The following is a 12,922-nucleotide window of genomic DNA, read 5'->3' on the forward strand; positions in this document are numbered from 1 at the left end:
TTCAATACCTCTTAAACAAGATATTAATAAACTTTTCTTTTGTGCTCAATATATCAACATATAGTTATGGTGCTTTACTTAGAAGAAAACAAAATTTTTGTTCTAATGTTTAAAGTTAATTTTCTTATGTTAGGATTTTTGTTTCTTTTTTTTTTTTAAATATAAATACATGTAACTTAAAACACAATGCATCTTTAACCCATGTAACAAGCTTTTGGCTAATGACTTCCAGACTAGTTGATTTTAGGGCATTAGGTGTTGAAACATCTCTACAAGCTTAATAACTCGGGTTGCAAATACTGATACATAGATAGTACAATGTTTGATTCCCTTAAGCTTTTCTCCTCAACCCATATAACAAACGTTGGGCCAATAGCTCTTATGAAAAGATCAACCATGGTTATCCATTCTTCTAAATAGAATAACAAAAGACAAATTTAGTTTAGTGATTAAAGAGTTTCAAACAAAGAGCAACTAAAATGTGATTATTGTGGGTGTATTAAACACACTAGAGAAACATGTTAGAAACTTCAAGGGCATCTTACTGGGAGACATAAAGGAAAAATGGTTGGACCTACCCAATCACAAGCTCATATATTTGAGGTGACTGAAATTATAGTTTTAGGTGGAGACTAAAGTTCTTTTACTCCTTTCAAAGAGGAGTTGTGAACCCTTGGCCATTTAATGTCCAAGCTTAAAACTCCTTCCAATTAATCATTCAATTTTGCTCATACAAGTATAAATATCACATCTCTGAATATTTCCACCATAATTTATTCTAGTCCATAAGTTATAGATTCAGGAACAAATGATCACATAGTTTTCATTTTTTTTAAAAAATTTTCTTTCTTTAAATAAAGATAAAGTTTATATAGATGATTCTATATGTTCTATGTCTGAAAAAGGTTCAATTTAATGCACTCCTACGTTGCCCTTTATCTTCAATTCCTCATGTTCCTTATTTTTCTAATAATTTGCTATCTATTAGTAAAAAAAACAAAAGATTTTAATGGTAAAGTCTCATTTTTTTTCAAACTATTGTGTGCTTAAGAACTTGAAGATGAGGAAGGTGATTAACTATAGTAGAGTGGAAAAAATGAGTTATATCTATAGAATATGGATTTTGTTAATATGATGGGGTCAAGTATAGCTAAACATGCTTTAAAACTTGATTCTTTGATAACTGTTCAACAATGGTTATATGAATGATATAATTGTATAAGACATCTTTTTTTTATATTCTTCAATAGAATCCTTTCAACTCTGTCCAAATATTGCAATGTGAAGAATTTATTATGTGATGCATGTGAATTTGTAAAGCACACATGTGTTATTTGTTCACCTATTAATAAGAGAGGTATTACACCTTTTGCAACTATTCATTATGAGTCAAATTGTTTTCTTATCTAGTTTTTTTAATGATTTGTTACCTTAATTGATTGTTATAACTGCACCACTTGAGTTTCCATAATTTCATAAAATGATATGCATATATTTCAATACTAAAATACAAGTTTTAAGAGATGATAATGGTATAAAATATATGGATGGAACCTTTCAGAGTTGTCCCGTTGATCATGATATTGTTCACCAAACAAGTTGTATAGATACACTAAATTAGAATGGTGTGGTTGAACAAAAGAATCGATATTTTTTAGAAGTTGCAAGATCTTTTATATTCATAATAAATGTTTTAAAATCCTATTGGGTTGACGCAATTTTTACTACAATATACCTTATCAATTGAATATCTTTGAGAGTTTTGGGTTTTAAACCTCATGTAGATCTTCTATAAGGAGTTTACTACTTTATAATTCATTCCAAAGTGTTTAATTGTATATTTTTTGTTCAAGACGATTGACAAAACAATTAAAACATTAGATCCTAGAGCTTTAAGATATGTATTTATCAAGTGCTTTATCACTAAAAAAGATTTCAAATGTTCTTATCCTTTTAATAGGAAAACATTTATTAGTATAAATGTGACATTTTATGAGAGTGAAACCTATTTCACTAAGTCATATCTTCAGGGAAGAGTGATATATGTGGTATGAAGGAAGATTTTTCTATGTCATTATCTTTTTTATGAACTTTTAAGGAAGATATGACTTTGTTATTATCTTATTTATGGATGTCTAAACTTGATTCAAAAGATGAAATTGAGGGGGAGAAAGAAAAATGATAATTTTATAGAAGAGAAGAAAGAGGTGGGGACTAGTAGTAAGGAATAAAAAGAAAGATATAATAGCTTAAAAGATGGAGAAAAGAAGATCTTGAATTTTTCATGGAGAAAGCCAATAAATAAAGCTATTTTGCATTCTCTACCAAGCTAGTAACCAACCTTTGACTCAATGTCACAATCTTCTTCTTCTGGTATGTCTATTATCCATGTTCCCGAGTCTCTAATTTATAATTCTAACGTTAATGATTTTCTTATAAATCATAGGAAAGGAGTTCAAAATTGTATTAAGTATCTTATATCTAATTTTATTTTGTAGGACTTATCTCCTTCATATAGAGCATTTGTATCTTCTTTGTTTTCTATATCAATTCCATTTGATTGGAAACAAGCTTTAGGTGACCCAAATTAGAAAACAACTATGGTGGAGGAAATTAATGCGTTGGCAAAGAATGACGTATGAAAGCTTACCATTTTTCTTATTGGGAAGAAAACAATAGGAAGTAAATGGGTCTTTATTGTTAAACACAAACCTAATAGAGCTATTGAGCAGTTCAAAATAAGACTAGTAGTAAAAGGCTTCATTGACATTAATTATCAGGAGACATTTGCTTTAATGGTAAAAAAAAAACTCTATACGAATTCTTTTATTTTGTGTTATAAATTTCGGATGTGCTTTACAACAATTAGATGTAAATAATGCCTTTTTACATGAAGATTTGAAAGAAAAAGTTTACATGGAGATATCTCCTAGTTTTGCTTGAAAAAGAACAAAAATAAGAGTTTGTAAACTGAGAAAAAGCCTTGATAGGCTAAAACAATCTCCACAAGATGGTTTGATAAATTTAGTTAAGTTATTGTTAGTTTTTTGGTATAAATAAAGTAATGCATATCACATTTTATTCATCAAACATTACAATTGTAAGACCACAACTCTCATTATATATGTTAATGATATTATGGTGACAAAAAATGATTATAAATAAATCACCATGTTTAATGATTACCTTGCTTAGAGATTTGAGATCAAGGATTTGAGAAAATTGGGAATTGAAGTTTCTCGATCAAATAAGAATCATGATACTTATTTGGAATTGAAGTTTCTCGATCAAATAAGAATATCTTTATTTCTTAAAAAAGTATATTCATGATTACTTACAGAGATTGAAATATTAGAATGCAGACCTATTAATTCTCCTATAAAAACCAACCATCATCTCAAAGGTTATGTAGACAAGCTAGTGGACAAAGAAAGATACCAATAATTAGTTAAAAGGTTGATTTATTTATCTCATATTCGTACAGACATAATTTATTCAGTCAATGAGGTTATTTAATTTATGCATGATACTCGCTCATCACTCCTAGAAAAGGGATTCCTATTTTCTAATAATGGCCATATAATGATAGGAGTCTTTATTGACATTGACTAGCTTGGATCTCTATATAAGAAGTAAGAAACAAATAGGGGTGACAAAGTCTAGTGTAAAGGCTGAATATAGGTCCATAACATATGAATATTGTGAATCATTATGGTTTAAAAATCTCATGAAAGAACTAAGAATAACAAGTGATAATCCTATTTTTTGGTTGTATGATAACAAAGCTGTCATTAATATTACTTATAATTTAGTTCAACATAATAAAACAAAGTATATTGAGATTGATATGCTTTTTATCATGAAAAAAATAAATAATAGGATAATTTATATAGTTTTTGTAAACTTTAAAAATTAATTAGCTAATATTTTTACAAAGCATCTCATCAGTAGTAGTAGTAGTAGTAGGATGTTTAATTAAATTTACTTGAGATAAATATAAAGACATTTATACATATAATTTTGAAGGAGTGCATTGTTAAGGTGTGTGTAGACCACACATGACACTTCTATCTCTTGTCTTTTCTTTTTCTTTTTCTTCTTTTTCTTTTTCTTCTTCTTTTTAAATCTTGCTCTCCTTCCCCTCTTCTTTTTCTACTTCAAGTTATCTAATTATCTAAAAAAACCAACTGTTATCTAATTATCTTTTCCATATAAACGATAAATATTTCTTAACTTGGAAAATAATGTTTGAAAAAAAGATCCCTTCATGAATTTTAGGTTTTTTGCTCACAATTCCTTCTTGGTATATGTTAAGTCGAGGCTTGCCTAAAACTTGTGCTTGCTAATAAGTGGTCGTAGCTTATTTTCCAAAACCTAAAAAAAAAAAAATCAATAATGAAGTTGGAGCAAATTAAATCATCCGTAACTGGTGCTTTTCCCCGTGAACAATTGTTGGTGCAAAGCATTAAGAACAATTATCTATCCCGTGACCAAAAAGATAAATAAAGAATCTTCAGGGGAAGCTGGCTGGCAATGATTGATCATATTATTCTTTAAATACTTGAATAGGAAAGAGATAAGAAGGGTGGAGGAAGTTGAGGCTGTTGGTGCCTATGATGTGTATATAGACAAGAGCCAGCACACTTTGTTTTTGGCACAAGAAAGTTAAAAGAGTCTCGTCTGAGCCTACCATTTTTAAGTAAATTACAAGCAGGACAAGGAAAGATACCTTGATCATTGCCATGGAAATAGTTCTTTATGAATGCTTTACACCCTCATTTAGGAATGGCTTACAGCATGTGTTTACCCCCAGAAAGGACCTGCCTTACAGAAACAGCTACAGAATCTATCATGGCACAGCCAATCTTCTTATTCTAAACCTCATCAAGTGGAAAACTGCAAGAAAATGGATCTTCCAAGTTCTGGTTGTCAAGTAACTTCACTTGTGTTCGTTGCTTAGTCGTGCAAAGCATTCAAACAGAACCAACCACGTTAAGAAAAAAAAGAAAAAAGGATTCTCCCTTCTCGACAAGGGAAAGAAAGGAGAGGTGGAGGATCTGTTCATGCATTCCAAATCCTGAAGTGTACCAAATGAAAGAAAATGGTGGCATAACTTGCAGATCCAAGCTTGAAGATTTGATATGAGTTTGTCGAAAAAAGGAATTTAATATATTTGTCTTATGAGACGGACCATCCATCCTCCATGGAAGCGTGGGATCCACCTTGGAATCATTACCTGTACGCTTTGTGGCTAGAAATTACAAGGACCCCAGAAAAAACTAGAGTCATCTCCAGCTTTGCATGCCGATGTTGCCCGTTGCCAAGAACAAGAATATGCTTTTTAGGGTTCTTTTACTGCATTTCTATTCCATTCCATGCCTTCTACGTCCATCTTCTTCTCTTCTCAACTTATCCAGAATCATGCCCTCGTCACCGATATCATATACTAGGTGAAAAGAATTCCGAAAAGCAGCTCCAAATAATGGATATAACTCTGATATTTCAAAGCATCTCATCAGTAGTAGTAGTAGTAGTAGGATGTTTAATTAATAAAACATCTCAGTAGTAGTAGTAGTAGGATGTTTAATTAAATTTACTTGAGATAAATATAAAGACATTTATACATATAATTTTGAAGGAGTGCATTGTTAAGGTGTGTGTAGACCACACATGACACTTCTATCTCTTGTCTTTTCTTTTTCTTTTTCTTCTTTTTATTTTTCTTCTTCTTTTTAAATCTTGCTCTCCTTCCCCTCTTCTTTTTCTACTTCAAGTTATCTAATTATCTAAAAAAACCAACTGTTATCTAATTATCTTTTCCATATAAACGATAAATATTTCTTAACTTGGAAAATAATGTTTGAAAAAAAGATCCCTTCATGAATTTTAGGTTTTTTGCTCACAATTCCTTCTTGGTATATGTTAAGTCGAGGCTTGCCTAAAACTTGTGCTTGCTAATAAGTGGTCGTAGCTTATTTTCCAAAACCTAAAAAAAAAAAAATCAATAATGAAGTTGGAGCAAATTAAATCATCCGTAACTGGTGCTTTTCCCCGTGAACAATTGTTGGTGCAAAGCATTAAGAACAATTATCTATCCCGTGACCAAAAAGATAAATAAAGAATCTTCAGGGGAAGCTGGCTGGCAATGATTGATCATATTATTCTTTAAATACTTGAATAGGAAAGAGATAAGAAGGGTGGAGGAAGTTGAGGCTGTTGGTGCCTATGATGTGTATATAGACAAGAGCCAGCACACTTTGTTTTTGGCACAAGAAAGTTAAAAGAGTCTCGTCTGAGCCTACCATTTTTAAGTAAATTACAAGCAGGACAAGGAAAGATACCTTGATCATTGCCATGGAAATAGTTCTTTATGAATGCTTTACACCCTCATTTAGGAATGGCTTACAGCATGTGTTTACCCCCAGAAAGGACCTGCCTTACAGAAACAGCTACAGAATCTATCATGGCACAGCCAATCTTCTTATTCTAAACCTCATCAAGTGGAAAACTGCAAGAAAATGGATCTTCCAAGTTCTGGTTGTCAAGTAACTTCACTTGTGTTCGTTGCTTAGTCGTGCAAAGCATTCAAACAGAACCAACCACGTTAAGAAAAAAAAGAAAAAAGGATTCTCCCTTCTCGACAAGGGAAAGAAAGGAGAGGTGGAGGATCTGTTCATGCATTCCAAATCCTGAAGTGTACCAAATGAAAGAAAATGGTGGCATAACTTGCAGATCCAAGCTTGAAGATTTGATATGAGTTTGTCGAAAAAAGGAATTTAATATATTTGTCTTATGAGACGGACCATCCATCCTCCATGGAAGCGTGGGATCCACCTTGGAATCATTACCTGTACGCTTTGTGGCTAGAAATTACAAGGACCCCAGAAAAAACTAGAGTCATCTCCAGCTTTGCATGCCGATGTTGCCCGTTGCCAAGAACAAGAATATGCTTTTTAGGGTTCTTTTACTGCATTTCTATTCCATTCCATGCCTTCTACGTCCATCTTCTTCTCTTCTCAACTTATCCAGAATCATGCCCTCGTCACCGATATCATATACTAGGTGAAAAGAATTCCGAAAAGCAGCTCCAAATAATGGATATAACTCTGATATTTAATTGTATATTAACTTTCATGCATCTTAATTTATCTTAAAAAATAAAAAAAAGTAGGTGAAGAAATGTAATTGTGCCGAACCCACTACGAATACTAGCGCAAATGAACAAAGCTGCGCCTGTTTTTTTTTTAATTGCATGCGTTGATTAAGTGCAAGCCATCATTGAAAAAAAACACGAAAATCAACATTCAATGATTTCAAGTTGAAGTTCTGTTCTTTCAAATAATGTTTACCTGAATCTGGATTTTTTTTTTTTATGTTTTAAAAGTATTTTTTAAAATATTATTATTTTTTATTTTTTATTTTAAATTAATATTTTTAGATTATTTTGATATACTAATAACAAAAATAATTTAAAAAATAAAAAATTATATTATTTTACATTGTGTTTATAACCAAGAAAATTAAATAATTTATCATGATCTTTCTTTACATTAAAGGAAATCACTATTAATACACTATTAAATTGGAAATTAATATCTAAATTATAAATGATTCTTTGATAAAAATAAATAAATAAATGATTCTTTGATTTCATTCTCTTAATCTAATTTAAGAGTAGTTTATACGGTAATGTTCAATGTCACGCCACACTAATATCAATAAATTTATATATTTTAAGAAAATCTACATATTAATTATTAAATCATCAAATATACCAGTGGAGTAATATTCAAGTTGACTTTGCAACACATGACGGTGGATATTCTACCTTCATGTGTGTAGCCTTGGAGAGGCATAAAATCTATGATTATCATCTGTCTTTATAATAATAATAATAATAATACATTTCTTTTTTTTAATGTATTTTGGTGATCATAAATTATTTATTATCCATATATTTTGTGTTATGTATTTTGGTGGAAATAAACTTACAGCACAAGTTATTCCGAAACGCGTTGAGTTAAAGCTATATTTATATATATTAAACGACGACGATTGTGAAAATAAATAAATAAAAAATCCCACAAGTACGGTGACTGTAATAACCTCAACGCCAACGGTTAAATAAAATAAAATAAAAAGATAAAATAAAAAAACTCCCAGTCCGTCTGTGTTTAGCAGCCTTACCTTATATTTTACAAAAGCACAAGCACAACCTCTCCATCTATCTCTCTCGCCCAAATCATAACACAGAGATCTCTCAATTTCTAGACTTCCCTTCTTCTCTCTCTATCTCTCAATTCTTGGTTTTCTTGGTCTTCAAATCGATTTTGAAATCTAGGGTTTCAATTCTTTAATTTTGGCTTCTTTTATATCCTTTTCTTGTTTTTGCAGGTATTATTTATTTTGCATAATTTCACCAACCAACCTTTGGTGAAATTCCTGCTCTTGGTTGATAATTACATGATCACAAGGTACGTCGTCATCTTACCTTTTTTCTTCGTAAAAAAAGTCTCAAAATTTATGCACAGTTTTCTCCACTAGTGGGATTTTTCACCTTCTGTTGATAAATAATTATGGGTGTACGGTAATGATTTTTAACCTTCTCTTTGTATTTCTTTTTTTGAAAATAATTGAATCGAATTAAAAGCGGGGCTATGTTTTCTGTTAGCATGATATTGAGTTCTTTTGGTGCATGGAGGAGTCTGTTTCCCTTTAGTTGTAGTTTAAGTTGACTTGGCGTGATAGATGAAAGTGATCTTTTGAAGAATGGAGATCCTCTTGCCGTGTTTCCTAGATTTTGTGGCACCAAAATTTGCTAAATCAAGAGGAAAAACCTTCGATTATAATATTGTCCTGTAGAGTTGCTTCAATGGTTGGTCATTTTTGGATGAAAAGTTGGTTTGATATTTGCATGACATGTTATCTGGCAGCATACTGATCTTACTTTTTTTGTTTATTCCGTTTTGTTTTTACTTTCAAATCTTGTCCAGAGGGTTTGGTAATTGTTCTTATGGGGTAAATTTGAAAGTTTTCCTAGAAGAGGAATTAAAGATTGGGGCTTAAATTGACATAGAGTAGAGAGAATAAAATGTATAGGTCTCTAACATTCCCGCCTCAAATTTATTGGAGGATTCAGGATTCCTATGATTTCTAAGGTTGATTTGCTTGAACATCTTGTTTTGGCATCCATTTGGTGCATGAATCTTATGCTGCACAAGAAGAAATGGGACCTGCTTTTCAATTGTGGGGCTGGGCTGATTGCATTGAGGTTGCATGTATTTGTCACTATTGAGAATGTTCTGCTTGTACTCTTTGGAGGCTTTGCATTTTGTTTTGACCTAGGGGTCTTTTCCTTTAGAGAAGGTATTTCAGAAGCCAGAGTTCATTGCATCTTGAGTTTCAGTTGTGATGAGACTTGGAGTGCAGCTCCATTTTAGATGTCAGTGAGAAAAAGTTCTGCAGACTTTCTGCATTAGTGAGGTAAGTGTCATCATCTAGGATAGATGTAAAGTCTTTCATCCAAAGGCTTTCTAGCAATCTTGAAGTGGGTTATACTGCCATCTTAGTTGCAGCAGTTGTACATCTCTCTCGTACACGTGCTCTCTCTCATTGTTCACTGTGGTATTGTTCTCACGTCTCATTCTTGTTTTGTATCTGGGATCTTCTCTGTCCGCCCTGTCTCTTCTTCTCTCTTGTCATACCTCACATCAGATTGATGCATTGATGTGGCATTCCATGGTATGCTTTGCAATTTAACATTGAAATGACAATAACATGGGAATCTTTTGGTCTCATGTATGATGTTTTTCTGAAACAGGATGCTTTTCAGTAAGCTGTAGTATAAATGGTGTTAAATTGATGAGAATGAATTGTGTACATAAATGGATGGAATTTGTGCATTTTGCTTGATATGCAATGTTGTTAAGTGTATTATTTAATATCTTCCATCATGCATTCCTAATTTCCGAGATGCTATTTTGTATTGCTTTCTTGGTTTATATATATTCGAATATGCATATGCATATGTATTCATTACAGATGCCATCCTTGTTCTGGTTGGTGGATCATTATTGTATTGTTTTCGCACTCCATCTTTCAATGACAACTTATAGCACAGCTTATCATTCCAACCAATTCTAACATCTTTATGCTAATATCTTGGCTATGAAGCTGGTATAATTTGAGATATGGGACAAAGAAACATGCTATGCACCAATCAGATGATTGATTTAGAAATGGACCAACAAAGCCAGGGATATCTACATCCTGAGTCCTGCATTCTTCTAGGGGGGGTTACAAACTTCCGACCACCTGATATTCCTACCATGTTAACAGCTTCAGGGAACACTATCAATCGTGATGCCCATCTAGCTGATCGTTATGATGGTGCTATGTTTTATGGGATGCCCCAATACCATGGTGTTCATCCTCATCCTCAGTATCACAGCCCAAATCTTGATTTAAGTGTTGCTACTGCACCCAACTTCTATGTTCCTTACATGACGCCATCTTCTGGTATTCCTATCAGTCATGCATCTTGTGATCAATTATCTTCATCCAACAATTATGGAGTGATTGGAGTTTCTGCTGATGAGTATGGAACAAATAGTCACTTCATGGATAATGCCAGAAGTTCATACAAGAGAAAGAATGCTGAAGGAAATCCAGGGAATTTCCACCATCTGAATGCCTCAGCAAGCTCTAGTTCCTCAGTTCCCCCAATGAATACAAGGCATCCCGAGGGGGTTTCTCTGATGGATGCTACATCATTCACCCCGCCACATTACAGGGGGACCAGTGCTTCATCAATCAGGGAAGTAGGATCTCAAAGAAGTGTGAGGAATAGATTAGGTTCTGTGGGGCTCGATCCTGCCTTGACACATAACCCGAACCATTTTATTCAAGGAAACTATTTGGGCCAACCCTATCAGCCAGGTGGCTCTCTCTGGTTAGATCAACACTTAAGCAATGGTTCTACTGATGCAGGCACTTCAGTATGGACTCAGACCCCTACTATTCCTTATATACACGGTAACTTTTATGTTCCTCATTACTTTTACTCTTTGGTCTCTTTGTGCATGACGAATCCTGTTTTCTTGGAATTTGTTTTAAGTACCACAAATGGGCCAGTCGTGGAAATATTAAGCTCCTTGTTTCATTTTCTTGTAGGGAACAATGTCAATGGAGTTCCTATAGAAACTGGGAGCATGGGTCCACAGCGGTATCATGAGCCAGCTAGCAACAGAAGTAATGCCAGTTTCTCGCATCCTTCTCCAGTAAACCCTCAGCACCATAATTTTCATCACCTGTCTCCAGCAATTCAAGGAATTAGAGGTCACAATATTAATATTCTTCCTCAAGCACCAGCAGCTTCATTCAGAGTTCCTACAGCCAATGCCTCTCAAAGCACTATGAATCTCTCTCAAGATGGTTTAGATATTGGACTTAGGAATCCGGGATCTGTTCAACCAACTGGCCTTCGAATGTACAGGCCTCACCATGAGGGAGTTGCACACGAGACCACACTAAGACATCGCAACCTCCCTCGCTTGAGAGTGTTGCCAACAGATGCAAGTTCCCATCTTCATTTTCATTTCTGCTATTTCTTTTCCATCATTTATTATTATGAGTGGTTATCTTTGGTTCATAAGGATTTTATTGGTGAAAACGGTCCCTTTGTTTTACGTACTTCTATCTTCCATTAACTGTATTTCTTATGTTAATAAAGTGGTTAAAATATTTCTGATTCATGTGTATAGGGGGTAGCGATACTAGGGTTCCCTGACTATTATGAAGTAGAGAATTATGCTGACCACCACAGAGATATGCGCTTGGATATAGAGGACATGTCTTATGAGGTAAGCTTGAGTTACTTTGACAACAATCTTTCTTTTAACATGCAATTAAGCTAGATGGTGATGTAATCAGTAGTAAGGAGAATATGAAAGAGCACCCAGTTGGGTTTGGATTGTCTAGATGAATGGATGTCTTAATTTTAAGCATCTGATATGAGAAACCTGGAATTGTGCCCACTTATATTTTATAGCATGAAATTTCTGTCTACAGGAGCTTCTTGCGCTTGGGGAGCGTATTGGTAATGTAAATACTGGCTTATCAGATGCAACTATCAGAAGTCAATTAAAAACAAGAACTTATTTATCATCTCCTTATTCAATCAATCTGGAAGTATCTTGTATGGATCAAGAAGCTGATTCTTGCATTATTTGCCAGGTATTATAAAAGCTACCTTGTGAATTTAGTATTTGGACATTTTTGAATTGTGCTCAATTTTTCAGAATGCCTTGTAATTTTGTCACCTGTTTTCTATACATTGACTGAAATGTTATCTTCTCTCCTTCACGCAATGCATGGAATTTATATTGATATTTTGTGTTTTCCAGGATGATTATAAGAGTAAGGAGAAAATTGCATCTCTTGATTGTGGACACGAGTATCATGCAGATTGCTTGAAGAAGTGGCTACGCTTGAAGAATGTCTGCCCCATCTGCAAATCTGAAGCCTTAACCATGGAAGGAAAGGATTTTTAAGGTGGTGATCCTGCTTGTATAAAATAATAGGAAAAATAAAGCGGAGGAAAGGGGTGACAGCTTTATGGGTGAGCATTCAAAGCACAGCCAGTTCTTTCTCTCTTAATTTGTTTATTATAACAACGTTGATATTTTGGTACATGTATTTTGTACATGCACTTGCAAATATACGACTAACTGTCACACGAAGTCATTTATTTGTTGGCTCTGAATGTATCAAAACCTGTACAGACATTCATTATAGATTTCGTGTGCTGTATCATTAACTTTCAGTTAACGTGCCATTCCGGCTCCCTTTGTATTTTGAGATGCACAGTATTGGAATGTTGGATCATCAATCTGATGGATAGAATGGTCTGCTTTTCCTTGAA

General features: G+C 33.4%; 1 protein-coding gene across 5 annotated transcripts; it reads left to right on the plus strand.

Annotated features, from left to right (window-relative positions):
• The first annotated feature begins 8,159 nt into the window (after positions 1–8,159).
• LOC105135628 (E3 ubiquitin-protein ligase MBR1-like) lies at positions 8,160–12,922 on the plus strand. Of its 5 annotated transcripts, none has more exons than XM_011040601.1 (7): positions 8,160–8,474; positions 9,821–9,924; positions 10,174–11,034; positions 11,173–11,573; positions 11,763–11,861; positions 12,070–12,234; positions 12,405–12,922. In XM_011040601.1, the coding sequence occupies exons 3-7, from the start codon at positions 10,191–10,193 to the stop codon at positions 12,549–12,551; spliced, it is 1,656 nt and encodes a 551-aa protein (XP_011038903.1). In that variant the 5' UTR covers positions 8,160–8,474; positions 9,821–9,924; positions 10,174–10,190; the 3' UTR covers positions 12,552–12,922. The 5 variants fall into 5 exon arrangements, with proteins under 5 accessions (XP_011038903.1, XP_011038902.1, XP_011038904.1 ...); XM_011040600.1 differs by having other exon boundaries at positions 10,177–11,034; XM_011040603.1 differs by lacking the exon at positions 8,160–8,474 and adding an exon at positions 9,497–9,741 and having other exon boundaries at positions 10,177–11,034.

Source organism: Populus euphratica, unplaced genomic scaffold, assembly GCF_000495115.2.
Source record: "Populus euphratica unplaced genomic scaffold, PopEup_1.0 scaffold47.1, whole genome shotgun sequence".
Classification (NCBI taxonomy): Eukaryota; Viridiplantae; Streptophyta; class Magnoliopsida; order Malpighiales; family Salicaceae; genus Populus; species Populus euphratica.